General features: G+C 59.6%; 8 protein-coding genes across 8 annotated transcripts; 4 read left to right on the forward strand and 4 right to left on the reverse strand.

The window, feature by feature from the left end:
* Nucleotides 1-960: 960 nt before the first annotated feature.
* Nucleotides 961-1,329, forward strand: UV8b_04782 (uncharacterized protein; the record flags this gene model as incomplete). The annotated part of the gene is made up of 1 exon (XM_043142280.1): nt 961-1,329. One exon carries the CDS (start codon nt 961-963, stop codon nt 1,327-1,329), a length of 369 nt encoding a protein of 122 aa, XP_042998214.1.
* Nucleotides 1,330-3,119: 1,790 nt separating this feature from the next.
* On the reverse strand, nt 3,120-4,142 carry UV8b_04783 (uncharacterized protein; the record flags this gene model as incomplete). The annotated part of the gene is made up of 3 exons (XM_043142281.1): nt 3,120-3,562; nt 3,680-3,946; nt 4,088-4,142. The coding sequence occupies 3 exons, from the start codon at nt 4,140-4,142 to the stop codon at nt 3,120-3,122; spliced, it is 765 nt and encodes a 254-aa protein (XP_042998215.1).
* Nucleotides 4,143-10,470: 6,328 nt separating this feature from the next.
* On the reverse strand, nt 10,471-12,045 carry UV8b_04784 (uncharacterized protein; the record flags this gene model as incomplete). The annotated part of the gene is made up of 1 exon (XM_043142282.1): nt 10,471-12,045. The coding sequence occupies one exon, from the start codon at nt 12,043-12,045 to the stop codon at nt 10,471-10,473; it is 1,575 nt and encodes a 524-aa protein (XP_042998216.1).
* A 386-nt stretch (nt 12,046-12,431) lies between these two features.
* On the forward strand, nt 12,432-13,308 carry UV8b_04785 (uncharacterized protein; the record flags this gene model as incomplete). Its single annotated transcript, XM_043142283.1, has 2 exons — nt 12,432-12,756; nt 12,872-13,308. 2 exons carry the CDS (start codon nt 12,432-12,434, stop codon nt 13,306-13,308), a joined length of 762 nt encoding a protein of 253 aa, XP_042998217.1.
* A 3,005-nt stretch (nt 13,309-16,313) lies between these two features.
* UV8b_04786 (uncharacterized protein) lies at nt 16,314-18,123 on the forward strand (the record flags this gene model as incomplete). The annotated part of the gene is made up of 2 exons (XM_043142284.1): nt 16,314-16,433; nt 16,507-18,123. 2 exons carry the CDS (start codon nt 16,314-16,316, stop codon nt 18,121-18,123), a joined length of 1,737 nt encoding a protein of 578 aa, XP_042998218.1.
* Nucleotides 18,124-18,639: 516 nt separating this feature from the next.
* UV8b_04787 (uncharacterized protein) lies at nt 18,640-21,688 on the reverse strand (the record flags this gene model as incomplete). The annotated part of the gene is made up of 4 exons (XM_043142285.1): nt 18,640-19,314; nt 19,387-19,653; nt 19,778-20,994; nt 21,070-21,688. 4 exons carry the CDS (start codon nt 21,686-21,688, stop codon nt 18,640-18,642), a joined length of 2,778 nt encoding a protein of 925 aa, XP_042998219.1.
* Nucleotides 21,689-23,212: 1,524 nt separating this feature from the next.
* UV8b_04788 (uncharacterized protein) lies at nt 23,213-26,296 on the reverse strand (the record flags this gene model as incomplete). The annotated part of the gene is made up of 4 exons (XM_043142286.1): nt 23,213-24,618; nt 24,739-25,240; nt 25,360-25,949; nt 26,011-26,296. 4 exons carry the CDS (start codon nt 26,294-26,296, stop codon nt 23,213-23,215), a joined length of 2,784 nt encoding a protein of 927 aa, XP_042998220.1.
* Nucleotides 26,297-26,746: 450 nt separating this feature from the next.
* UV8b_04789 (uncharacterized protein) lies at nt 26,747-26,989 on the forward strand (the record flags this gene model as incomplete). The annotated part of the gene is made up of 1 exon (XM_043142287.1): nt 26,747-26,989. One exon carries the CDS (start codon nt 26,747-26,749, stop codon nt 26,987-26,989), a length of 243 nt encoding a protein of 80 aa, XP_042998221.1.
* Between the last annotated feature and the right edge of the window lie 633 nt (nt 26,990-27,622).

Below are 27,622 nucleotides of genomic sequence, written 5' to 3' on the forward strand. Positions count from 1 at the left end.
GCCCAGGCGGCGTCTTTTTTTTCTTTTTTATTTCCTTCCCAAGCGTTACCGAGCCTTTTGCCGGGTGCAGACTGCAGTCTGTGCGCTGGCCGGCCACGCTTCCTGAGCAAACCCCCTTGCCCTTGCGGACCAGGGGGGGGACAAGCCCACCGGGGGGACAAGCCCACCGGGGGGAGAAGGCGGCAGGCATCGGGCATCGTGGTCGAGAGGGCCGCAGCGCTGGACGGAGTTGTGCCGACGAGAACGAGCCATCGGCCGGGCCAAGACCTGCCCCCCCCCCGCACGGAACCCGGGGGACGCCGGCTCGAGGGCTGGGTGCCGAGCTGCGGCGCTGGGGCCCAGGCAGCTCCGGCGCAACCGTGGATCCGGCCCGTGAGCTCGCCGGACTCGCTGCGACCCGCCACGTAATCGCGCTGGCAGTCCTCCTTTCCGGCGATTGGTTTGGTTTGGTTTTTTTTTTATTCCTCTCTCCTCAGCTGCTTTTTTTTGGGGAATTTTTTTTTTCTTTCTCTTATTTTCGTATTCTTCCCTTTTTTTTTTTTTTTTTTTTTTTTTTTTTTTTTCAATTTCTTTAATTTCTATTCCAACTCGCCTTCCCCCATCCCGTATAAAACCCACTTCTCCCCGTGAGACACACGTGGCCCGACCGTCTCAATTTTTCCTGCCAGTCCACCGCCAAGCTGCCCGAGGCCCTGCTGCGCGGCAACTGCCGGCCTGTGGTCCCCGGCGCTAGGTGTTTTTTTTTTTATTTTTATTTTTATTTTTATTTTTATTTTTATTTTTATGCTTTTTATAGTTGCCCACTGCCCAGTGCCCCAGCCACTACCCACTACCCACTGCTCACTGCCCACTGCCCACTGCCCACTGCCCACTGCCCACTGCCCACTCAGTTCAAGTCGAGGCGCCCGCGCCACAAATGCCGTCACCTTGTTTCAACCCGGCCGCCGCACCCAAAGCCCGATGTGGCTGCGCACCCGTGGCTTTGCGCCTGCAACCTGGCCGCCGTCCAAGCCACCGCCCGCGCTACGTCGCTACGTCCCGTCGGGTCACCGCGCTTCGCTGCCCTGCCCTGCCCTGCCCTGCCCTGCCCTGCCCTGCCCTGCCCTGCAACACCCCTCCGTTGCCACTACGCTTGCACTACGTATAGAACACATTTCCCAGGGCTGCACCATTGCCATGCCATGCCATGGATTGAGGCTTTCTACCCGAAACCCAACGACCCCGCCGCGCACATGCACAGCACATGCACAGCACAGCACATGCATATGCCACCAGGCCTTTGCTGCCAGCACCCAGCACCCAGCACCCAACACCACAACCCCACGATAAGTCCATTCATCCACCCCGGCTGCCTATGCTGGGCTCCAGCTTTTGCGCCGGCAATCGTCTTTGTAAGCGGCGCGTGCCTCCAAGTCGCGCCCCGCCCAACCGTTCACGTTCAACCCCTGGTCCAATTACTGTCCGACTTGCCCGGGGGCCCCCTTTCCCTTTCCCTTTCTCTTACTATTACTAACCCGCCCGGCAAACTTGGCGGTGCCGTGTTTGCTTTGAGCTGCTGCCGTGCCACAGCAAAAAAGAAAAAAAAAAAAAAAAAAAAAAAAAAAAAAAAAAAAGGTTGGCTACGCCGACGAGGGGCGCGAACCCCTGGAAGAAGCTAGAAAAGAACAGCAGAAAACGAAAACCGGGCCTGCGGGCTGCCGGGGTCCACTGGCGACGGCGGGCAGGGGGTTTTCTTCAAAAGAAGTAAAAGTAAAATTAAATTAAAAATAAAGCAATACACATGACGGGAAAAAAAAAAAAAAAAAAAAAAAGAAAAAAGAAAAGACAGAGAGAGACAGAGAAAGAGAGAGAGAGCACAGCCACTGCATTGTTCGGCCCTGTGGCTGGCCTTTGCTAGACATTGTCGCGTGGCCGTGAATGAAGGTGACCCCGGGAGGAGCGGCGGCACGGCAGAGACGAGGAGGAGAAGGGGGGTATCAGAATGCTTGGCCTGCCTAACGCTGCGTATTGTACAAGTTGTGGTGTCTTTTTTTTTTTTTTTTTTTTTTTTTTTTTTTTTTTTTTTTTTTTTACCCCTTTCCAACAATATATAAACAGGTTTTTAGATGTTCTTCGCCATGATCCTGCCGGCCTGCAACCGTGAGAGGGCCGGTTCCCCCAAAGACGTCTCTGTAGACTTGCCCCAGTCTAGTTCCCGTGGTATATGAAACGAATGCGCAAGAAGCAGGAAACAAGGAAAAAAAAATAAAAAAAAAAATAAAAAAAAAAAAAGAAACAAGAAAAGAAACAAGCAAAAGAAAAAGATGCAAAAAGAGCCCAACGCACCGATTGTCCCCGCGTCTTGCGCACCCATGCGCGCCCAAAAAAAAAAACCCGCGCCTCTAATACCAAGTATACAATAAGACCCGTCAGACCGTCAGGCCCGTCTCCTGAATAGACACACGGCCTCAGCCTGTTCCCTTTGTTCTCGCCTTGTCTCCACGTGTTCTATTGTAGTCCCCGTCGCGCCCACGGTTTCGCACCTCGGCCTGTGTGGCCCCGAGGTGCAAGCCTATCAATAGCAGCGGTAGTGCGGTTTGATCTTGGCCACCGGCGACGCCACCGCAATGGCATCATGGGCCATGGGCCCGGCCGCCGACTACGCCGCCACGCTGCCACGCTGCCACGCGCGCAGTTGCCGCAACCTGTTGAATCCCCCCGGGATTGCACGGCCTCGAGTGATTTCCGACTTCTGATGGATGGCGGCGTATTGACGGGGGAGAAGGGGGAGGGAAGCCAAGCCTCGAAAAGGGTTTGCCCCCCTCTGAAACCCTGCCCCAACCCAGCTCGAATCAGAGCTTCGCTCGGGGCTGTCGCGGCCGCTCTTTTTGCTGTCCATTTCTTGGATCCGGGCTGTCGATGATTCGCGGTCCCCAGAGAGGGGTTTGAGTTGAGTTCCCGTTCAATGGCAATGGCAATGGCAATGGCAATGGCAATGGCGCAACCCCCTCCCGGTAACGGGTTGTCTATTCGACGCTGGCATCCTCCTCGCTCCCGAAGCAACCCTCCCCCCCTCCTTTTCCCACTTTTGGTACATTTTTCGGTGTATTTTTTCTTTTATTTTTAGGTCTTTCGCATCCTCATCGTGAGATGCAGGCGGCATTTTGGCTCCCGCCGTCGTAGTACATGGCCGTGTACATGTTGTTCCAGTTCTGGAGTCGCTGCTGCTGGTGCTGCGCCTGCTGCTGCTGGTTCTGGTGCAGATACGTCTCATTCACGAGCTCAATGGCCGCAGCCCCCATCATGTTGCTGGGCACGCTGGTGGGGATGTAGCCCGAGGCCGGACCGTACTCCTCCGTGTGGACCGACGACGCCGGGCTGGGCACGCTCGAGGGAAGCGTGGAAGCCCAGGCCTCGCAGTTGGGCATGGGCACGTACTGCTGCTGAGCGGCAGCCGCCGCCGCCGTTACTGACGTTACCGACGTTACCGACGTCGGGCTGTAGTCGGGAATGTAGTCGGCTCCGCCAGCGGGAAGAGGCGACATTCTCGGACTGGCAAAGGTGCCGCAGCTGTCATCGTAGACTGACGAGCAACGTGTTAGCAGTCGTGTTGGTCGGGGGGCGGCGGCCGCCAGGGCGAGACCCGCGTCATCCGAGCGGCCCGCGGCGCCGACGGCAGAGGCAGAGGCAGAGACCGTACCGGTTGGGGCAGAGTAGGGAGACGACGTGATGGAGACGCCCATGGAGTCCTTGAGCTGGCGGAGCTCGTCCTCGAGCGCCCTGTTGCGGCGCATCAGGTCCTGGACCGTCTTGTCGCGATTCTGGACGCTTCGGAGCTCGTCGAGTTCTCGCTCCAGACGCTCAATGTGCTCCTTGGTTCTGGCGCGAATGGCTCGCTGGGCTTCTCTGTCGTTGGCCCGCTTGCGCGCGAGCTGTGAGGGGGTCAGGGTAGAGACGCTACGGGTGCCTACGCAAGGGGGAGGTGTGTGTTAGCAATCACCGCGTCTTGGTCCTCTGATCTTGCTTCTCCCTCCTCTCTTTCCTTTTTCTTTTTGCCGGGGGAGGCTTGGGCTGCTGGGCAGGTGCGTGGCAAATAAAAAAAACTCACCCTTGCGCTTGGAGGACGACGGCTTGGTCGGCTCCGCGGAAGATGATCGCGGCATGGCGAATGTTTTGCGTGCAGGTGGCAGGCGGATGCTGGGGACAAGCGGGGAGCAACAACACGGGGTGTGTGTTGCGTGCGTGCGTGTGTGTGTGTCTGCAAGTGCAAGTGCAAGTGCAGTTATAAGTGTGAGCGAAGGAGTGAGGTGAGTGCGTGTGCGTGCGTGTGTGTGTACAAGTGTGCAAGTGTATACAAGTGTGGATGTAAATATGGCGTCTGGTCTTGTCTTGTTTGTCTCTTTGCTTCTTTTCTCCTAGACGACAAGACGACGAGACGAGACGACGAGAAAGAGTTGCCGAGGGAGGTTGGGATGTTGGGATGTTGATCCTTGCAGAAAAAAAGGAATGCAGACTGGTCAATGTGAGCTTGTCGTTGTATGGTTTTGGTTATGGTCTGGGAGAAAGAGAATGGCCAAGGCAAGGTTTTCCCCTCCCCCCTTCGGTGGAGAGAAGCGACAGGCCCAAGCTGATATATAGACAGACGTCTCGGGTTGCGATCCACGACGACGATGGCCCATGGAGAAAAGGCCTTTGTGGTGGCGCGTCTGTCCCCCAAGGAAAGCTCCCATGGAAACTGACCCCTGTGCCGGAGGAGGGGGGGGGGGTGTGGGGTGCGCGCTCGCTCGACGCTAGGCCTGAAGCAGCGCCGCAGAGGGCTGGCCTTTGGTTGACGACGCCGCCTCGCATGCCAGGCTGCTGCTGCTGCTGGGGGGGGGGGGGGGGCTTCGCCTAGCCGCACGCCCCCTCCACCATGGGAGGCAGCAGCCCCACCCTGGGATGGGGACTGCTTGTTCTCGCACGCCCCCCTCGGGGGACTTGGTGGGTCCCGCTGGCGAGGTAGCCAGGACGAAGAGGGGGGCAGCAGCTTAGTACGACCGGAGCCAAGGCAAGGCAAGGCCGACAAAAGCCCCATCGGTTGACCGTTTGCTTCGAGACGCCAATCGTACGTAGTAAGTCGGGGAGGAAGACGCCGCAAAGAAGGAAAGAAGGCTTGCGAGACGAGGCGGGAAAAGCGGGAAGCGGGCTATGTACTTTGCTCTGTTTGCACTTGCGCGCTGCCAGACGGCCAGACGGCCAGACGGCCAGACATCCAGACGGCCAGACGGCCAGCCGGCAGCCGGCAGCCAGTCAGCGCGTCGCTCGGTCGGTCCCCCTTTTGCCAGGCTGGACGACACTGGACTTGAACTTGTCTGTCCCGGCCGCTGCGCCGGTCGCTGCAGCCCGCGCCCTGCCCTATGTTCCGCCGACCGCCGACCGCCTCGGCCACGACGACGAACGACGACATCGCCACGCGACCCCGTCGCTGCTCGTTGTCGCGCATGCGCAAAAAGAAAAAAAAAAATCAAACAAAACAAAACAAAACAAAACAAAATAAAATAAAAAAACAAAGGAAAAAAAAAAAAGAAGCAGTCGGCGAAGCGGACGGCCAAAAGGGTTAACCCCACCAAAAACGGGCCCCTGGTTTTTTTTTTTTTTTTTTTTTTGCTCTTCTTGTAAAACCTCTTTTTGGACTCTTGGCACCGACGCTCGCTCTGATGCTGTCGTGGCCCGGGCAAATCTCGATCGGAGGATCGCGAGCCCCCCCAAAATGGTGGTCGAGCTTTTGCGTCGGTCGGCGGAGCCAGCCGGCCAGGCGAGCGAGGCGCGCCCGGCCAGCACCGCCCTTGCACCACCACCACCGTCTCGTCTCGTCTCCAAAAGTTGAGCGAGCATACGTGTGCCCCCGGGCCTGCGGGTGCTCCGTAACGCCCGGCTCGTAACCACTCGCGCTAAAGCTTTTCCATTTGCCGAGCGGAGCGCGGGTTCCGAGTACCGGTTGGGTGTCGCCTGCGCGGGGGGGGTACTTGGGGACTTGGGTACTTGGGGACTTGGTGACTTGGTGCCAGCACCGCCCCCCTTCCTTTCCGTCGTCCAGCGGCCAACGGGGGCCTGGGCAATTTTAGTACGCCGTTGTTTGGTGGTGGGAACATTACTACAGCGGTACGTAACGTACCCCGTCCTGGCTGGACGGAAGGCATCCGACTGCGCCACATGGACGAACCTGAGACGACTTGGTTTCGGCTCGCAGTTGGCAGTTGGCCGTCGATCCTTGTGTGGCTGAACGGTCTTCACCCCAGCAACAAGCGGGCCCGTGGGCCAACTCAACACCCACAGCAGCACCCAGCTGGGAGCATGCATGCATGTGGCCTCCTTAGGTACCCAAGGTATCTACCTAAGGTAGGTACCAGGTACGTAGGTTAGTAGGTCGGCGTGCACCTTGCTCGTCGGTCCTAGGCACCTCCCATCAGCAGCAAGGCAGGTAGGTACCTAGGTACCTAGCCTAACCTCTCGGCGGCAGACGGCCCAGCAGGCAGACGCATCATGATGCAGACAACCGGACAGCAATCGTCCGTGTCCCATGGTTGGAAACCAACCGTTTGCCCGGTCTGCTCCAGTCCGCCTGTCACAGACGAAAATGTACGCCGGCCCGCGCGGAACCCGGCCCACGCCCAAGCCCAATCACACGTCAGCCCACTCGAAGCGTTTTTGGCCCTGGCATCAGCACATGGCAGCCAGACCCAACCGGGCCAATGACAGAGCCGCCTTCCTCGCCGCCAGGAACAAAGTCAAAGTCCCATGGCCAAGTTGCCCGGTAGTTGGTCTGCGGGGTACTCGAGCACCAAGGGGGGGGGGGGGGGGGGGGGGAGGGGTGGGGAAAAGCCAAAAAGAGGCACCAGTGCGTGCGACCCTTGACGATTCCAAAACAAACTTTTGGCAAGCCGGCTTTTGCAGCTCCATCTTCAGCGAGCTTCCCACAGATAAGAGATGCCGGCCAATGAACGAATTCGGAACCACACATGTCTTGATGCCTCGACTCTTTTTTGTCTTCCCTCGCGTCAAGGGCATGACCGGCGCGATCGCCCATGCCGGATACGCCTGGCGGGGATGAAGAGAAAGAAAAAAAGATTGAAAGGAAGAGAGAAGAAGAAAAGAGTGCAAGAATGGGAAAAATGAAAAAAAAAAAAAAATTGGAGAGGGGGGGTGGAAGTGACTGGGGGCAGATTATACAAAACAGCGTGTCTGTACTGCACCTCGATTGCTTTGCTTATTCCGGCTTGGCAAGTCACCGCTCTCTCCATGGAAACCTTGAGGCTGTCTGTTGGTGGCCCATCCATGGCATCCATGGACGAGTCCAACTTGGATTTGTTCCGGCCAAGACGGAGGGAAAAGAAAAGGCCCATGGAAGGTGCTTCCTCCAGACACGCCTGCGCCTGGAGCACGCAGTTATTTCCCGCACGGCCCTGCCAGCTAGCTGCTAGCCTTGGCTGGCAGAGTCAATGGCTGCGGAGGGAGCCGGGGGAGGGGCGCGTGGCCATGTTGAAGCTTCTAGAACTGTTGGAGCACGGCAAGCATCAGACTCTTTCCGCAGGGTGTGTCACATGTGCGTGCATGCGTGTGTGTGTGTGTGTGTGTGTGTTGCTCCCCACGAGGCATTGCTGCATGTACTGACTGTACTGACTGCCTGCCCCCTTGCTCACCAATCTCGATCAAAGGGGCCATCAAGGGGGGCAGCTCCCTGGGCGGCGAACCAAAAACCTCGCAGAGCCGGTCCAGTTCCGGCTTGACCCGTAATGCAATATGTATGTATCAAATCACAAGCCCTGCCCAAGCGCCCGAGGCCCAAGGCCCAAGGCCCAAGGCACGCCGTGGAAGTTCCAGAAGCCGTGCAATCGCCATCGGCTGCCGGGGCCCACGCAAGATGAGCAGCAGCAGCTCCCCCTAGGCCTATCACAGCGCTCCGCATCCCACGTACACCCAGGAGAACCGGCGAAAAAATGAAAAAAAAAAATAATAATAACAAAAAACGAGGCCAGGGGTTTGTTTGACATGGGGAATGCGCTCTTTCAGGCAGAAACCGAGTCATTTCCCAGATCCTCGGCCGGCTCTCCGCTGCCCTGCGTGTTTTGGAAGGGGAGGGATAGGGATACCCGGGCCAGGATAACCTCTGGAGTGCTGGACGGTGCTGGGCTCGGGGAGACGGACGGAGTAATGTCGCTCCGGGCGTGCTCGTCCGGGCCTGTTGGTCCATGGCCAAGTCGTGGGTGGTGAAGGATGCACTGCTGCGTTGATGCGCGATGCGTGATGCGTGATGCGCGATGCGCGATGCGTTGATACGTTCGTCGATGCAGCTTTGACAAGCGCCCGCATGGATCCAGGATCCAGGCCCTGTTGGACTCGGTCGAGCCTTTGCCGCAGCGCCAACTCGTCTGCAGCAAACGTCGTGAACCAAGCTCACCACGCAGACAGACCACGCACGACCTGAAAATGACGCCAAAGGGGGAAAAAAAAAAAAAAAAAAAAAAAAAAAAATAAAGGTAAAAATAAAATAAAAATGAATAAAATAAAAACCATCATCATCATAAAATAAAATAACCCGCTAGCGCGCATCAAGCTGGCGTGATGGCGCTCGCTCGCCGCCCCCCCCTTCCGATCAGGGCGTGCCATCTGTCCCCGCGGCAAATGGCAAGGCGTCGAACCGCAACGCTTCCAGACTTTGCCGAGTCAACAAGGCGGCGGCATCCATCCTCTGCTAAGGGGCGCCTCGTCCCTAGATTCTAAATTTTCCACATGGCGATTTTCCCGTGCCACGTTTTTGCCCCGTCTTTTTGTGGTACGGGGCTGCATGCCGTTCCCCATAGTTGGCCGAAAAGGGGGGGAGGGGAATGCGTCTCAGACGGTCGGTCGGTTGTCGCCCCAGCACGCGACAAAAAGAAAGCGGCGTTCCTTGGCAAGCCTTGGCCCTCTGCCTCGGCCTGGCTGGCCTCGTGGTTTGCCGCGCCGCCCGCATCGTCGCAAGGGTCCGTGTTGTCTCTCTGTCTGTCTGCGAGCCGGCATTGTCGCGTCGTGCAATGCCACCTGGACAGGATGCGAAGCAAAAGGGCCAAAAAAGGGAAAAAAAAAAAAAAAAAAAAAAAAAAAAAAAAAAGAAGAAGAAGAAGAAGAAGAAAGAGCCTCCGGGCCCTGCTTAGCTGACTGTACGGAAGTGTGACGTTGACAGTTGCGCGCACCTGCCGCCAGCTGCGGGGCGGCCAGCCAACCAGTCACTCCGGTTGCGCCTGCCTCGTCATCGACGCGCGCCAGAAGCACATGGCCTCTCGGGCTCTCTCTCTCTCTGGCGAAAATCAAAAAAAATCCAGTCATGATGAAGAGTGCCAATTCGAACCGCGGGCCTTGCGCCGGCGAAGGCGCTTGCGTTTTGCTGCGACGGCTGGCCTTGTGTGCCCCGGGGCAGCGTGCGGTGCGGACCCGCCGTGCCGAGAAAAAAAAAAACAGACTTGTGGCTTTTTTCTCCGGCCACATGTCCGTTGCTGCAAGGTCCTCAGATCGCAGATAAGCGCATGGCGTGGGCGAGTGGCATGGCATGGCATGGCATGGCATGGCATGTAGGTAGGTTGCCAAGGCAGAGGTTTGCCGATTGATGGCGTGCGCTGGCTGGCCACCATGTAGGTACGTACCTACCTAGGTACCTGCATGTGCCAAGCAGCAGATAATGTTGTCAGTTATTTCCGGGCCACTCAGGGGTCTTTGGGCGGGCCTTGCCCTGCGATACGGAGGACACTTCAGTGAGTGCAAGGCCGTGGCCGCCAGCTGGTATGTTTGGGCGCACGCCAGGCGCCACGAGGCCGCGTTGCATCGGCCGCGTTGCATCGGCCGCGCCGACCAGACGCCGCATCGCCGCATCGCCGCATCGCCGCATTCGCCGCTTCCGCCGCACCGCCGCCTCTTTGTCGCAACTGTTCGCCGGACGCATGCCGATGCGTCGTCCCGTCTTCAACAAAGGCCAAGGGAACCCGCGACAGCCGGCCCAGCGTTCGGCCTAGTTTAGCGTCCCTTGCCCGGGAACCCGTCGACTAGGCTTCGCAGCTAAGCAAAGGCAAAACACCGGACGGCAGCCATTTTAAAGTTGACCGTTGCGCCACCGTCCCGTCTCATCCACCCATGGGGCGGCGGACGGCCAGCCTTTGTTGCGGCCAGCCTTTGTTGCGGCCAGCCTTTGTTGCGGCCAGCCTCTTGTTGCGGCGGCTGCCGGGCGAGGCCGAACACACAAGAACCAAAAAATGAAGCTGTCGCCTGATCCCCATCCTGACGGCGAGATGCATCTCCGATTGCGATTCGTGTTCTTTTTTCGTTTTCTTTTTTTCTCTTCTTTTCCCTTTTCCCATTTTTTTCCTTTTTCCTTTATTTTTTTTGATGGGGGGAACGGGGGACACCTTCTTCTTCTTCTTCTTCTTCTTCTTCTTCTTCTTCTTCTTTTTTTCCCCTTTGCTCCGCTTCTTTTTTATTTTAGAGTTATCCGACAGCTACCAGGTCCTCGTCCTTGACAGCATCCACCAGCTCTTCCATGCCTCCGACTGCCGTGGGCCCAGCCATGCCCTCGGGCGGGAGGGCCCATGTGGGCAGAGGGCTCTTGTACGACCACGCGCCGTCGGCGTCCTCGTACCGCAGGCTGTGAAGCCACAGCGAGAGCTCGTGCATCCCCGGGTCAGAGTACAGCGGCGTGGCGCACACTCGGCATGTCTCGCCCGTCATCTTCTCTGCCCGCTGCTTCTCGTACTTGTCCACCATCTCGTCGTAGTACACCACGGCTTGGGCCACTTCCTCCTTGCCCATGCGCGACAGCCTGCTGATGACGTCCTCGTCCGTCGTTTCCGTGCCGTCGGCGTCCTGCCGGCCCAGCTTGAAGCCCCATACTCGCTGGTTCGCGTAGATGGGGTCGTTCTGGATCGGATGCCCGAGGTACTGCAGGTGCACCCTGATCTGGTGCGTGCGCCCCGTCACCGGAAGGCACCGGACGATGGAGTACCCGGCCTTGTTCGTCCAGGGCCTCCCCTCGGATCCCTCGGAAGCCTCTGGCCGCCCGTCGCGGCGGGCTGGTTCTTCGCCGGCCGAACCCCCCTCGACGCCGGAGCCTCCTCGGTCGTCGTTCCTCGGCGGGCGAGGATGAGGAGGAGGAGGAGGGTAGTACGCAAGCCGTTTGAAGACGGTTCGCGCGGGCTTGCCGTTGGCGCGCACGCGGTTGAGACCCAGCTTGGGCGATATCGACAGGATGGGCTGGTCGCACACCACCTCGCCCTCGGGGAACTCGCCCACCACCCGCGCCATGTACTCCTTCCTCACGGTGCGCGACTTGATCTGGCTGCCCAGCGCTTCCGCCGCCTTGACGCTCTTGGCGACAAACATGATGCCGCTGGTCAGCCGGTCCAGCCGGTTGCACGGGTACGGCATGAACTGCTCCCCGCGCTCCGCCTTCATAATCTCCAGCACCGAGTTGAACTTGTACCGCCCGGCCGGGTGCACCGGCACGCCCGACGGCTTGTTGATGACAATCATCTCCTCGTCCTCGTGGATCACGCCGACCGGTTCCGACGTGACGGGCGGCTCGTGCCGGTGCATCGTGTGCGATATCAGGTCCCCGTTCCGCAGGACGTAGTCGGGCCCGACTCGCTTGCCGTTGACGAAGATGTCCCCGGTTTCCATCGTGTTCCGGTAGTACTCGGCCGGACGGTCTCGAAACTCCGACTCAAAGACCTCAATCAAGCTCCTGCCTCGCCACCTCTCCTTGCAGTACGTGTTGTACGTCCAGAAATACGGCCGTACACGTCGCAGATCCCCCTCAAAGTAGTACGGCGGCGGCCAGACGGAAGTGACGGGGGTGATCAACGGGCCGCCTGCATCGCCGGCTTTCCCCTGTGCAAACCGCGCCCTTGCCTGCGCAGCCGCTTCTTGGGATTCCTCCTTTTGTCTTGCGATTGCGGCAGCCGAGCATGCTGGCGCTGGCGCTGGCGCTGGCGCTGGTATCGATGCCGTCGTGGTTGTTTCCGTGGCTGCTGCTGCACCGCTTCCATTCATGCCAGTTTCCTCCATCGTTGCGGCGAGTCTCTTTAGCAAGGCTCCCAAGGCTCTCAAACCTGGTCTCGCGAGCATCTGCAGCTGAACACGATGCCGATGGACTCTGCCCCGAGGTTCCGCGCAGAAATGCCTATGGGAAAGAGATCATGCTGGGAAACAATCGCGCGATTTTGATGGCAGAAAATAACGGCAAGGCCGTCGCGGGGATCCAGTCCAAGGCGGATGGATGCCCGCTGAAATGGCGGCCAATGGCGGCAGAATGAGCCTGGCCCACCAGTCATCAGTCCGTCAGTCATGAGACCTTGAGCCGAGTGGAATGAATGACGCCTCAATCTATCGCAACCGCTGCCCAGAAGCACCCGCAACTTTCTCGCATCCCCGTTCTGCGCAGACTCCTCGCCATGGCTGCGCCTCCGCCAACCGTGCCCTCGCTCAAAGCATCATTCATCATCGCGCAAACCAACCTTCTCTCACAACCTCTCGCTCCGTCCCGCACCTGGGTGCGCACCAACGACGCGTCGGATCAACCCATCCCCGCGCGCCTGCTCGATGACGCCCTCTTCAGCCTCAATCAAACCATACAACAACACTGCCGTCGTGTCTATCCACCGCAGGCGAGCTACAATGTCGCTGAGCAAATCAGCAATTCTTACGCGAGGGACGCGGAAGAAAGGGTAAGTCGGTTGAAAGAGTCTGAGAGCACCCTTGGTAAAGAACTGGATTTTGGTACGTCAGACCAGACTTGAATCACATCTCCCTCCTTCTGAGTGTGCGCGTGTGTGCGTGTTCTGTTGGTGTCTGTTGCACTCCTTGGACTGTACTAATCGAATTTCAATCAAAGCTGCCGACGACGCCATCGAATCGCTTCCCACATCATGGCCGGTCGAAGCCGATGTCAAAAGCCATCCGGCCGAAGCACAGGATTACAAAGCCATTGTCAAAAGATTGACGCAGCTGAGTGAGCGGCGAAGGCAACTCAAACTGCGGGTGCAACAACTGCGTCGGATCGACACCGCCATCAAGCCACTTTCTGCCACGGATCAGAATCCTATCCAGGATAATCTGGTAACACGCGGAGGACCGGTCGAGAAGGAATTGGAGAGGATGCGTGTGCTGTTGGCCCGGGTGACTGGCCGTGTGGCTGCTCTGAGTGACGAGTCACCAAACACCCGCTCAGCAGCGGGAAACACCTCCATTGTCGATCTGAACGACTTGACCAAGGCAAGGAAGCGAAACGTCGACAAGTTTCTTTCCGACCCGCGGGTTTTCCCTCCCTGAGCATACCACGTCCAAACATATGTCAGCCGCTACGAGTTTCTCCAGCAATCACGGTACGAATGATGCTCGGTTGAAATCAGCCTGCATATCAGCCAGCTTAGGAATACTTGTTGGTGGATGTCCTACATGTCAGCGCCATGTCAAATCTTGGTCTTCCTTGACCGCACTGCTGGAGGGCGTGATATGGACACCATGCTCTATCTCATTTTTTCACAGGCGGCCCACTCGGCAAGGCATGTACTCTTCATCGTCTCACCAATATCTTCAAGCCGGGGTTGGTGCTGGGCACCTCGACAAGTCGGCGTCTTGATAAAGGTTTCATGTGCATGGCACCGGAGCTTGGAAAGCTGAGCTCATGGCATCCTAGAGTCTCTTGGAAGAGGACCTTGCGGTGCAGTGCAGCCAAGCCTTGTCGTTGCTTTGGGAAGTCTCAACGCCAGCACGGCGAGAAAACTTTCAAAGCTTCTAAACTTGTCGACGATGAGGTACTCTCAAGTATCGCCTACAAAATCACCAGTGCCTTTCTTCCAGGCGCAGCGTCTGGGTGAGGAAGCAAGCACGTGAAGGCATGAGGCGTATCAGTGCTGCGGCTGCGTTGTATTGCCCGCCCATTAAGATATGGATTGCGCAGATGGCCAGAAAGCGTCAAGCAACACGTTTCAGAGACTTCTGGCACCAAAGTCATGCATGTGGGTTTTTGTGCGTCGGCAGCCAAAGAAAGAATGGGACCTGATGCTCATGCTCCTGGTTCTCCAGGGTATCAATGGCACATGTTTGCTGCAGGCTTCTCTCTCTACCTTGTGCTGCACCGCAATTCACTGCTGGAAGCTCGGATGTCTGAGGAAACGGCGTCGGCCAGTCTTGTTTCGTGAATAATCCCCGGGCGTAGTACTGTTATCCGCTCCGACGCAGGTGACGAAGCAAAGGCCATATGACGGCTTCAGCGTTCCGGAACTTTGCAAAGGAGGAGCGGGACCGTCCGTTGAGCTACATTACTACGTACGGGTTTGTGGGTTCAGGGGGCTTTAGTCCAACTGAGATTGCGTCGAGTCGTTACATTTCCGGACAAACGATCCAAGGCCATTGCTGGCGACATTGCACCAACAACAAAAGTCGCAGGCCAAGGTCGCAAACGGGCAAGACGAGTGGCGAGGCAGGGCGGCGTTGTCGGTGCCGCGCAAACGAGCGAGGCGACGAGACCGAACGCCTCGATAGTACCAGCTACCCTGCCCGCAACGCAACCGTCCTAGGGAGTAGGGAGTAGGGAGTAGGGAGTAGGGAGTAGGGAGAAGGGAGGCCCATGCTCGCAGGACGTGAGAGATTGCTTTTTCGAGGCTGAATGACGTCTGGCCAATCAATCATGCAGCGAAGCGAAGCTTTACTTAGCCCTGGCTTCTTTTCTTGTTGGTCTTTTCTTTCGGCCTTTGGCTGCTCAGCGGACGGGTGGGGCGGTCCATTGGCCGCACGCGAGCTGCTCCTGCTCCGTAGCACAGTGGAGCTGCAGATTGGTGGGGGCCTGGCACAGCATGCGCATTGCGGATCACGGATCACGCGGATCAAGGACAGAAACGAGGAAACAAAACATCAATGTTGCATGTGGCATGGCCGAGAGACTTTGACAGAGACTGGGGGATCTTATTAGGGAGGGACTACAGAGTAGGGGCTGGGACTAGCTGCGGAGAAAATCCCCTGGAAATTCCCCGTAGAGATGTAGACGCTCGGTTAGCGGGAATCAACCGCCACAGTCAAGGAAACAGAAACAGTCTAGCGTCAACTAGTCCCACCAGACACATGACGGATGACGGATGAGGGATTGGCAGTTCAATGGCACATCCCGCGAGGCAGGAGCCACCCACGGGTCAAGCAAGTGCTGGGGGATTATTTATTTATTTATTTATTTATTTATTTTCTTTCCCTGGCCGGCCACCTGAAGAACAAAGAGGCCACACACAACACACACGACACACACGACACACACAAAACTCACAACACAAGACAGCACAGAACAGCACAGCACAGCACACACAGCACAGCACAGCACAGCACAACCCTGCATGACCTGCAGAACCCAGACAGCAGCTCGGCTTGGTTTCCTCTCAACGGGAAAGTTCCGCCAAGCATGCTTCGATGGCCTCGTCAATCTCGAGTGCGTGTGCGTGTGCGGGTCGGCCCAGAATCTTGGGCGGCATGAATCCGCGACCAAGGATGCAACCGTACCAACTACAACTAGCCTGGCGGCCCCTTTGACGAACCCCAACATGCCCAACATGACCAGCACATGACCCCCACATCCAACAAGTCTCTGGACCGCAGCGTCCCATTCGACGACCCCCGGACCAGCCTCAGGAAATCCATCTGTAGGTACCGGCATGCGCCCCGAGCAGCAGCGGAATCTCACGCGCAACGCGGGCTCGTCGTCCGATGCAGCCTCCTCGGACTCGCTTGCTGGACACACCATGTGGACCGTGGACCGTGGACCGTGGACCATGGGCCATGGGCCATGGACGCAAATGCAGCAGCTGCAAGCCCATATTTGTCAACAAGGCGGCATTTCCCTTGGGGGCTGAATGCGCGATTCGTATAACCCCCAGAAGCCCCAGCTCCGCTTGTTTCGTACGCCTCGTCGCTTGCAACATCAACAAGTCTGCAGCCGCGCCTCCATCTACAGTCGGCGGCCCTGTTGCCAGTGCCATTCTTGTCATTTGCTCACCTGGCAAACCCTCGGTTGCCAAGCAGTCATGACAGATTGATGATTCAGCCTGGCTCTCAAGACGCCCTCTGACGGCTGTTTCACTCCGTATTGCTTTGCTTCCTGCCATGCATAGTCGATCAAGCCTTGCAAAGAGTACAACAGTCGTGAATCACCGTCGATTTTGGTCGGGATCCGTCCCAAACCTTCCCAAACGAGACAACGCCAGGCATCAACTTGCGGTGCCAGACAAAAAGCAAGCTGTCACGTCGTATCTTCCATCAGACTCTATCTTGTCTTGCAGCAATCGTAGAACATGGCTACCAAGACGTCTAGCGTCATTCGTTGCGCCGCCCATGATGAGCAGTCAGACGCGCAACAAGTTTTCGACGACTACATGAGCGCCCAATGGAAAAAATGGCCAAACGAAGGAGCTGTACGCATGACCAAACCCCCAGCCTCGGTTCCCGCGCGGGATTTGATGCATCTTTTTGCTGACGAAACACCAGTTTGACGCCCTGGAGGAGCAGCGTGGTCCTGTCGAGTTGAAAGTCAAGGGATGCATTCCCTCATGGGCTGCCGGCTCACTGTACCGAACGGGGCCCGGTCAGTCCGCCGTGGAGAATACCTCCAGGGGAACTCATCGAGTATCGCACTGGTTTGATGGCTTCGCTCGTACGCACAAGTTCGACATCATTCCACCAACCCCTGACAGCAAGCAATGCTCCGTGGTGTACTCTTCTCGCTGCCAATCCGAGGAGTTTATCCAAACCATCAAGAAGAAGGGATGGCGGGTCGACGTCTCTTTTGGGCAGAAACGGGATCCCTGCATCGGCATCTTTGCCAAGTTGATGAGTCTTTTTGTCCCCCGTCAAATCAACAACAACGTGGCCATAATACCGGACCTACCCGGACTAGGAAACGGCCAAGCCGCCGCCAAAAACAGCGGCGGCCATCGCAGCGCGCCAAGCAACGTGTACGCCAGCACAGACAACTCGATCCTGCAGAAGCTTGACCCAAACACGTTGGAGCCGTTGGGGAGGGCTACGCAGGCGGACCTCCACCCGGATCTCAAGGGCCTGCTGTCCTGCGCGCACGCGCAGAGAGACCCGGAGACGGGAGACGTGTTCAACTTTAACCTGGACCTGGGAAGAAGGGCCACCTACCGCATATTCCGCGTCAACGCGGACTCGGGAACGACTGATATCCTGGCCACTATTTCCGACCCCGACTTGCCCGCCGCCTACATCCACAGCTTGTTCTTGACGCAAAACTACGTCATTCTCTGCGTGCCAGCATCGCACTTCGCCTGGCGCGGCATCAAGATACTGTGGGAGCGCAACATCATCGACGCCATCAAGCCGTTTGACAAGAGCCAGAGATGCAAGTGGCTGGTGGTTGACCGCCGTCGCGGCAGGGGGATCGTCGCCAGATTCTCCAGCCCCGCTTCCTTCTTCTTCCACTCGGTCAACGCCTTTGAGGAGACGGCAAAGGACGACGCGGGGAACGAGGCAACAAGCATCCACCTCGACTCCGTCACGTACCCAAACACGGACATTATGCACATGTTTTACTACGACGTGCTCATGAACCGCGACGAGGCCGCCACCAAGGCGCTGGTGGACAAGGGGATCTTTAGGCTGGCCAATGCCAGGCTGGTGCGGCACAAGTTTACCCTGCCGGCCTCGCCGGCCTGCCCGCAAAGCAGCGGCGAGGACGCCTACGCGCAGACCGCCCGAGAGGTGTTTTCCATTCCGGGCCCCCACTCGGGGGAGCTGCCGGTCATCAACGCGACGCGGGCCGGAAAGCCCTACAGGTACGTGTACGGCGTGTCCAGCAGGGGCAGGAGCATCTTTATGGACTCGATAGTCAAGACGGACGTCGAGACGCGCGAGGCGCTGGTATGGAACGGGCCGGTAGGACACACGCCGGGGGAGCCTATTTTTGTGCCTCGGCCGGGCGGCGCGGAGGAGGACGACGGCGTGATCCTGAGCTTGGTGCTCGACGGTAGCGCGCAGACGTCGTATCTGCTGTGCTTGGATGCCCAAACGTTTGGGGAGCTGGGCAGAGCGGAAACCGAGTTTGCCATTCCGCTTGGTCTGCACGGGTGCCATGTATCGCGATGACGGGGATGCGAAGCCGGAGCTGGGGAGTTGGTCCGTTGGCATGGAGCGGGCGGCATTTTAAGCAGCATTTTGACTCTTGACTTGCAAAGCGTACATGGCAAGAGCATCATGAGTCAACACTCGCGAGGGTATATAACACAAATGGTCCGCCTTTTTTTTTTTTTTTTTTTTTTAAATTATTTGTTTTATTTTATTTTATTATTTTTTTTTTCACACGTGAGCAATGATGCTGCTTTTGATTAGATATAAGTTGTATATCTCGTGCGGGTCGTGCGGCCTATTCCCGCACCCGCTACTCCATAGTGCAAGGCTCCAGGCGCATCCGCCGGGGAAAAAGAAGGAAAGAGAAGAAGAGGCCGGGAACTGCAGCGGCAGCACGGCAAATCACGTAGCGGGAACAAGAAGCAAGAAGAGAAGAGAAGATGAAGGACAAGGACAAGGACAGGGACAAGAAAAAGATGAAGAAGATGAAGAAGAAAGAGGACAAGAGATGAACAAGGGACACGGCGCAAAAACTCACAGCCACCCCCTCCCCGCACTCAACCGCTTGTAGCTGCTCGCGCCGTCCACCACCGGCCGCGCCTTGGTGGCCCCCTCGGCGGCGTACTTGCCCCTCCACGGCCGCTCGGCCGCCTCGTCGAAGAAGTAGTGGTTCGCGGAGGGGGCGTAGGCCACGCGCCACGGGACGACCAGGTCCCTGCCGCGCGGGCCGCCGCCGCAGCTGCCCTTGATCTGCGCGCTCGGCGGCGAGTTGATGGCCAGGGCGAACAGGTTCTGCGGCTCCGTCAGGTCGGTGACGAGGCCGGGGCGGCGGAGCGTGTAGTACAGGCAGCACAGGCTGAGGGCGGGGACGACGGCCAGCACGGCGTAGAAGAGCGTCTGCCAGGGGGCCGCGTGGCCCGACGTGTACTCCTGCGTGGTGAGGGTGGCGTTGAAGCGCTGGCGCGCCTCCGTCTTGAGCTGGTTGCCCGGCAGGGCAAAGTCCCACGAGTGGCGGAGCGGGGTGTTGACGGCGCCGAGGGCGAGGGCGGAGCCGCTGTACGCGGCGAGGGCCTCGGCCATGGAGGGCAGGTAGGGCAGCAGCCGGGGCTGGGTGAGGGCCAGCTGCGTGAGGATGCGGGCGTTGGCGGCGTTGTCGTTGTGGAAGCCGCCGTTGAGGTCCATCGACAGGCGCCAGATGTCTCCGATCCACTGGGGGGGGGGGGAAGGGGGAAGATGTCAGCTTTCAGAGAGGAAGAGGGCGGGGTTGATGGGGCGACGAACCTTCCAGTCGGTCGAGGGGGGCGGCCACTCCTGGTCCGCGGGGAATGAGCGGTGGTAGGCGTCCGGGTCGTCCGGGTCCTCGCAGTGCGCCGTCATGCTGATGCCCCGCGTGCCGGACATGTCGAGCCAGGTTGAGCAGAGGGGCGACACCCACGAGCGCATCTGGCAGAGCGTATAGTTGGCCATGGCGCTGCTTTTGCCGAGGAGGTAGATGGAGTCTGAGTCGTGGACTGTCGAGTTGGCCACCATGTTGTAATCGCTGGGGTACTGGAGCATCTGACCGTCAATGATACAGTACAAACAACAAGCAGGGTTTGGACGAAAAAAAACAACAAAGAGAGAGAGAGAGAGAGAGAGAGAGAGAGAGAAACAGAGAGCAAGAGAAACCCACCAGGCTAAACACGGGTGGCCATCGGTTGTACGCCGGTCCCCAGCGGAAAATGTCATCCACCGCCGTCCGGTTGAGGTAGTCGGGCTCTCCGTCCTCGGTCACGTACGGCGGCACGCTGCGGGCCCAGCTGTCCGGCCCCGTCGTCTGGTTGCCGACGCCCGTCGGCCTGGTGTCGCTGTCCGGCCAGGCCGTGTACACCAGCGGCGCCAGCTCCTGGCGGTCCATGTTGACGCACAGCACGTTGACGGCCGGCGAGACGACGCCCGCGCGGATGGCGTACTCGCCCACGCCCGACAGCTCGTCGGGCTGCATGATGCGGTTGTCCCTGAGCCGGGCGGCGTCGTAGACGCCCGGGTGCGGCATGGCCATGGTGACGTTGTTGACGATGCGCCCGTGCAGCGCGTGGCCGGCCGTGACGTTGCCGTGCCGCGTCTCGATCCACGCCGCCGTCATGGTGGCGTTGTCGTAGAGCATGTTGGTGCCGGGGGGCCGGTCCGCCAGCCGCGTCGCGGCCGAGGTGCGGTTCTCGCGCGTCGCCGCCCACGTCGACATGAAGGACATGAGGTTGCGGTACGACTGGCCCGAGAACTGCACGCTCAGGCAGGCGTCCTGGTTGTCCTGGGTGCTGGCGGGGGCGGCCAGCAGGTCCGGGCAGACGGCCTTGACGTAGCCGACGTTGGCGTACGACGAGGCGAAGGCGCCCACCAGCTCTCGCCTCGCCCACCCCTGGAACTTGAGCTTGGGCGCGACCATGGCGTCCGAGGCGGTGGTGTAGAACATGGCGGCCAGCGACGCCGCCATGGTCAGCGCCCCCAGGAGGGTGCCGCCCGCGTAGGGCAGCGTCTCGAAGTGGGTGAAGAGCGATCCCGGCTGGATGACCCAGTTGCGCATCGTCATCTCGGCCAGCGTCAGGCCCCGCGAGCCGCGCGCAAAGGAGCGCCTGGTGAGCACCTGTCCCAGGCAGGCGATGACGACCGTCACGAAGGAGAGTTCGATGGTCTTGGCCAGCAGCGCGGTGAGCAGCGTCGCCGTCGAGGGGGTCAGGAGGCCCTTGGAGGACAGCCGCTGCTTCCACCCAGGCTGCCTCAACGCCACGTAGAGCCAAAACAGGCTCATGACGCAAGAGTACGAGCACAAGAGGAAGAAGGCAATGTACGCGAAGCTGCTCCTCTTTTTCTGCACGTCGTGCTTGGACCAGCAGTAATCTGGGATTTCGCCTGAAAATCGGTCTCAGCCATGAGGCCAACCCACCACCACGCCACCACGCCATCGTTGGGGGAGGGAAAACTGACCAAAGCGTGTGCGAAACACCTGGTCATCAAAGTCACCCGGTTCCGCATCCGGGCTGCCAGGAGAGGAAGAAGCCTGCGGTTTCGGCTCCGTCTCCGGGGACGGCGGAGCGGCATCGCGTGCGCGGCCCTCTTCCCCGGACGCTTGACGCTGCCAGGTCTCGTTCGTCCAGCTGGACGGACTGGCCCACGTGAAGGATTTGAATCGCCTGGATATTCTCCGAAGCGGGCTCGCGGGGCTCGCGGGGCTGGCGGGACTGGCGGGACTGGCGGGACTGGCGGGATTGCCCAGCAGGTACTGCGTAGAGCCGGGCGGCGAGAACGGGTCCGAGGAGCAAGGGGATGATGCGGCATGCCGCGATTTGGAGCCGACGGCCACACGACGTAGGGACGCCGCATCGCTCGCCCTGTTTTCCGGGTAAATGCCCAGGCTATCCGCCAAGGAGGCACGCTCTTGGGCCACGTCCCTGGCGTCATCGAGGTTGGCGGGCTCGTAATCGCGGCCGGGTTGGAAGGCGGTCCAGGAGGCGATGCCGGCTGCGCGACTTGCCGCTTCCGACACAGGAGGAGCAGAGAGCTCGTCGACGTCTGAAAAGTGCCGCAGAGGCGGGTCCCGAGGCATGGTAGCTGGTTTCAATACCGGGACTGGAGAAGGGGGGGCAAGCAGCCTTTCTGGCTTCCAACGACTTTGCGCAGGAGAAGCAAAGGCCGGGGCAGATTTGCAGAGGCGGGAAGCCCCCGGGCCTTAAATCCAAGGTTGGGAGCCGTATGGCGACAGCTCCCGCCGCCATGCGTATTTCAAAATCGGCACCTGCGCTGGGCCTTCACTGACGTCTTTGTTTGTTGACAAGCAAGCAAGCCGTGAAGAAGGCCCGGGACCACGAGCGGCAGCCCAGCTCCGGCCAGCCTCTTGCATCTCCTCGGGCATGCGTTGCACAACAGCCAATATTTCCTCTGGGTTCCAGAGTTCCAGCGGCGAGGCCGCTTTGGCCCGGCTTGAGGCGAAGGCGCCATCAGCCATTGAGGCCCGGGAGGGGGGACTGCGGCTGCCGCAGATGGAGCGTTGCATGCGGCGGGCGTGGGAAGGGCAGGGCAGGGCAGGGCGGTGTGGTTCGCTGGGTTGTTGGTTGCGGCTTGGGGGGGGCTATAATTAGCAGGTGTGTTGTGTCGTGTTGTGTCGTGTTGTGTCGAGTTGTGTTGGCGTGCGGGTGAAAGAAGGAAGCAAGAAGGCGGACGGCGGAGACGAGGCGGGAAAATGAGGCGGCAGGAATTCACTGGATTGCGCAGAGGATGGCGGCGGGTTGTTGGTTTGGTCCAGTCAGTCAACTGCGTTGGTTATGTCTGGTTGCCTTGGCTGGGTCGTCCGCTGGTTTCAATGACTGGTCCGCTGCAGCAGTGCGGCAACGGACGGACCCCAGGGCCCACCAGCCCTGTTTGCCATCCCTCGCAGTGGATATGGGGGGGCGAGGGGGGGGGATCCTTGGGCACCAGAGTTGACCGTTGGGCGCGGCGTTGGCCCGTATGTATCGTATGCTGGTGCGAAGCCCGCTGCCTGCTCCAGCATCGCCAGCATCGCCAGCATCTCAGCATCGCCCGCATCGCCCCGGAGGACATCATCACCATCAGCCGCACGCAAAAAGGCGCTCAACCCGGCTGTCACGCCCGTCCACAGGTCACCCAAAGCCGGAACAAGGCTGTAGCAAAGCACGCATTTTCTGACAGCCCGCGACGAATCCATCCCGCCAGCAGCAGCCACCCCCCGGTCATCACAACGATAGCTCGCATCATTAAGCTCGCATCATTAACTTGGGTACCTAGGTACCTTACCTAACCTAACATTCCAGATACCTAGGTACCTACCTGGTGCCAAAGGTCAACTAAGAGGTAAGGCAGTGAAAGAAAGCAATACGATGCGGAATTTCCCGCCATCAACTGCACGTGCCAGCACTGTGCCGCGTGCCGCCCCATGCCAGCGGGGCCCGCTAGACCAGATTCAGGGCGTGGTGGGGACTTGATCGGTTTCGCGCCGCGCTCGGAGACGACTTCATTTCTTGTTGAAACTTGATTTCATCGGATTCAGTCCGACAAACTCCCAGCCTGCTGCAGCAAGCAAACAACCCTCGTCGTGCCATGACATCGGCTGGCTTCATCTTCGCTCCACCGTGCCCCCGTCGGGCCTCCGCTTATCGCCCAAGATGCTCTCCTTGCGGTCCTTGACCTCCCCCGTCAACGTGGCGTCCTTTGCGCTGTCGTCCACGTCCAGCCCCTGCGTCCTCGCCTCGTCTGCGCCAGCATACGGGTTCGGCCGCACCACTCGAACCCTCACCGCGTCCTTGCCCGCGTCCTCCCCGTCCTCCCCGTCCTTTGACTGGTGGTAGACGCGCAGCCCGACAACCGCCACCGCGTTCCAGGGATCGCTCTCAAACTCGTCGGGCTCTCCGCCGGCCTCGCGCCCGCCCTCGACCTTGGCTTGGCTTGCGTCCAGCCGAGCGAGAAGTGCGCTCGCCCGAATGTCCATCTCCCTGTCCGAGTATTCCGACATGCTGTCGATGCTATCCTCCGCAAGCTCGTCCTCGCCCGGGGCTTCTTCCCATGCGCAGTGCTGACGTTGTTGACGTCTCTGACGGCGAGGGCTGCCGCTCTCGACAGGTCCTGCATTCTTGCCGGCATTGTCTTGAAGCCCCTCTCCGGATTGGTCCTCTGGCAAGGGTTGCTGCTGCTGCTGCTGCTGCTTTTCTTCACTGCTGAGCCCGCCTTTCGAAACGTCCTCTGCCTCCTGTTGGCCATTCCCCTCCGCGTCCCCCCCGCCTCTCTGCTTGGCTCGCCTCTTCCTCGCCCTGGCTCGACCTCGCTCGAGCTCCTTGCGCCTCATGTAGTAGGCCTTCTCTCTCTCCTCCTGCAGCTCCCTCTTCACCTTCTGCCTCCGCGCGTCCTCCACCCGTCTCCGGTACGCCTCCCTGGCGGCCTCCTCCTCGGCGGTTTCCACCACGGCGCCCTTGCTGTGCGCCAGGTCGTAGGCCAGCCCGATGCTGGCCAGCTTGCCGGGGTTATGCTTGGCATTCATCCGGACCACGTCCTCCACCGGCAGGCGGCCGTGGTCGCGGCCCGCGTCGAACCTGATCCGCACGTCGTACTCGCCCTCGTCGAGCTCGAGCTCCACGCTGACGGACCGCCGCAGCCGCTGGTGTAGCTGGCTGCGCACCAGGTAATCCTCCCTGCCGGCCCTGTGCACGCGGAAGCTCAGCCGGAAATGGTACTGCCCCTGCAGCCCGCGAAAGTACCGGTCGTCCAGCTGCGCGAGCACAACGACGACGCGCCCCGGCGCCCCGACCCCGACGGAGAAGTACGTGTCGTGGTAGCCAGCCAGCCAGGGCACGTGGACCGTGGTCCAGGTCCGAGCCACCCGCCAGTTTCCTTCAAACAGGCGAGTCCGCTCAAAGGACTGGTACTTGCGGAGCAGGTCTTTGTACTCTATCCAAAAGTCGCCGTCGTCGCCGAACCGGTGCCCGAGCTTCTCGAGCCATTCCGGAGTCCACTCTTTCGAGCCGTCACCTGGCCCCAACGAAATGTTCGTCAGCCTTTCAGGGGGTGAATCAATCTCTCCAAGTCGTCTGGTTGCCCCCCCCCCCCCCCCCCCTCGCAAAAAGCGCGTCGACAATGAATTCAACTCACTCCAAGCGCCCTTCCACTCGCCCTTGCCCCAAGGGTTCTTCAGACGCACCAGACGCTTGCCATCCATTTCCACAACCTTTTGCACAGAGTACGAATGCAGCTCGATGATGCCGCCTCGCTCACCCCACCCGGAGCCCCAGACTCCCGTGCCGCAGCTAAAGAGAAAGTCCCTGTTGGCGCTGACCAGCTCCTTCCAGAAGAGCTCCTTGTCCAGGATGTCGCTCGTGAAAATCTCCGACGTGATGCCGCCCGTCATGTCTTCGATGCCCTCTCCGCCGAAACCGCCTTCGATGGCGGCGAAATCCCCGTGAGCCTTGGCGTAGCACTTTTCCAGGAGCGGCAGCCATGTCTCCTGCTGGTGGGAGCACTGGGCAAAGTAGAGCGCACCGCTGTTGGACTGGTACGCTTTTCGGTACAGCTCCTCGGCGTTGACGCGCTCCAGCTCGTCGAAAAGAATGCGGTCGACCGCAGCTTCATCGTAGTCCGACTTTGTGAGGTAGAGCTGTCAAGAAGAGCGTCAGCAAACCCCCCTCCCCTCCCCTCCCCTCCCCCTTCCCTTCCCTTCCCTCCCCTCTTCTTTCTTTCACTCCCACCCCCGACGGAAGGAGTCAGTCAACTCACGAAATCGTCAACAATCTCCGAGATCCACTCCCCGTCGCGGTGGAACACAAAGCCGTACACGCCCACGTCCTGGTCGTGCGCCACGCACAGCCGCTCAATGATTCCCTTCTTGTTGCTCAGCGTGCACAGGGCCGACAGGAACCAGCAGTCGCCGCTGTCCCTCCCCTGGCGCACGTCATTCGCCGTCGGCCCGTCGACGTAAAACGTGGGGTCGTCGAAAATGTCCGTCACGCGCTTCACGCCCCGCGGCTTGAAGGCGCTGCCGGGAGCGCACGCGGCCCCTCTCAGGTTGCGCAGAGACTCGAGGCAGTTGCGCGTGCCCGTCTTGAGATCGGCCTCGATGTCGAAGTGCGCGTCGCGGTACTTTTTGTTGACGCGGCGGCACTCCCTGACGATCTTGTCGACCTTGGCGCGGCACACGGCGGCGGCGGCGTCGTAGGATGCGGAGACCGGCTCGGCGCGGGCGACGGCATCAGCCGCCCGAGGGGGGGGCGTCTTCTCGCACGAGGCGGCCGCGGCGTCCGAGGCCACGGTGACGGAGCGCTGGAGGAGGTTCTTGACGAGCCGGTCACTCGGGATGACGGTCGTGGCTGCAGCATGATGTTGGAGAGGACGCCTTCTTCGACGGAACGCAAGGAGATTTTGCCTTACCTTTGCCGGGGTTCCTGCTCGTGAATCGGGCCCAAAACTCGTCGATGGCTTCCTGCGGCGTGGTCTTGTTCTTGGGTTTCCCCGGAGGCGTCGTTTCCGCCAGCCGAAGATCAAACGGCTCCGCGACCGACCCAGCCCTGGTCCGAGATCTGACGACGTGGATTACCCTCTTGCGACGGCTGCGACTGCGACTGCGAGACCGACTGCGACTGCGAGAGCGGAAGCCGCACCCGCACGCGCATCCGCAGCCTCTGCCGCGCACACGGCACGTCGCCGGCGCAGGCATTTCCTCTCTCAACGACACGGGGGGCGCTTCGTCCCGTCCCATCTTGCTGCCAGTCGTTCATGTACCGCTCGTGAGGAAGTACCGCAGACCAGCGCAGCACACTCCGTACACTCCATCCTTTTTCAACTCGGCCAAAGCACCCTGAACCCAGCCAGCCAGCCAGCCAGCCAGCTGCCAGCCTCGCCCAACGTGCGTGCGCCGATGGATGCCCGAAAGCTCCCTACCAATGGGGGGGGGGGAAAGGCCAACCAGCCCGCGGCGCTGCGACCACAGCTGAACTTGGGAAAAGACGAGAGGCGTGGCTGTCAAGCGAGCAGTCGACCGGGACGCAAGAGCAGCAGGGGCGGATAATTCAGCCGCATGTCGTGCGACACGTCCGCTGCGCCGCGTCACTGATTGCCCGCGGCGAAACTCTGCTCCGTGCACACGGGTGCGGAGGATGGATAGCTGATGCTGGTACTCCGTAGTGTCAAGTGCCTCATGGGAGTTGGTGTGCTTTCGCCCAGTTGCTGCCACGCAGCTGGCCTGGATGGCGAGGCAGCGGCTCGAGGCAAAGGGACGCAAAGAGCGCGCCTGGACGTCCGCAACGGGGGTGGCAGCCTTGCACGGCTCGTCCTGAGCGACCAAAGTCCATCCGTTTGCCTCGCTGTATGGGTGCACGAGCGTGTGTTTGTGTGTGTGAGTGTAGTGTGAGCGTAGTGTGAGAGTGTGCATGTATGTATATATGCATGAGTATGAGCGCGAGTATGTGAAGGAGTATGTGCTTTTTTTGTATTTGCTGCCTCGTCATCTGCCGTTTCTGCTCCGCCAGCTTCCGCCACCGCTCGTTCGTTCACAGGCATCAAAAAGGCCATGGGTTTCTTCTCCGTCGCCTGCCTCGTCCTTCGCTTTCCCAGTGCTCACCAAACGTATCCCTTCTCCGTCTTTCCACCCTCAAGTCAACGTTTACGCGCATACCTGACGTTCGGTTCCGCTGCCTGCTGCTGCCACCGGCATACATGATCAAAAATCCCGCACGCAAAACACCAACAGTCAGCATGTACGTGGAGGCATTTTTTTTTTAGTCATATCGCTTCTACAAAAACCCTCATGCCGAATAGAGACACAGATGGTCGAGTATCTTCATTTGCCACCAGGACATCTTGCGCCGCCTTTGCCCAGCTCTCCACAACAGCCCACTCACAGCCTCGCGGGGGTATATCCATCGCAGGTGCATCAAGTCTTGTCGTCGTCAACAAAGCCACAATCAGAGTGTCCGTTGTCCGTTGGGTCGTTTTCCATAGTACGTAGGGTAGTTGCGTGACCCAGAAAGAAAGTGTTTTGAAA

Source organism: Ustilaginoidea virens, chromosome 4, assembly GCF_000687475.1.
Source record: "Ustilaginoidea virens chromosome 4, complete sequence".
NCBI classification, from domain to species: domain Eukaryota; kingdom Fungi; phylum Ascomycota; class Sordariomycetes; order Hypocreales; family Clavicipitaceae; genus Ustilaginoidea; species Ustilaginoidea virens.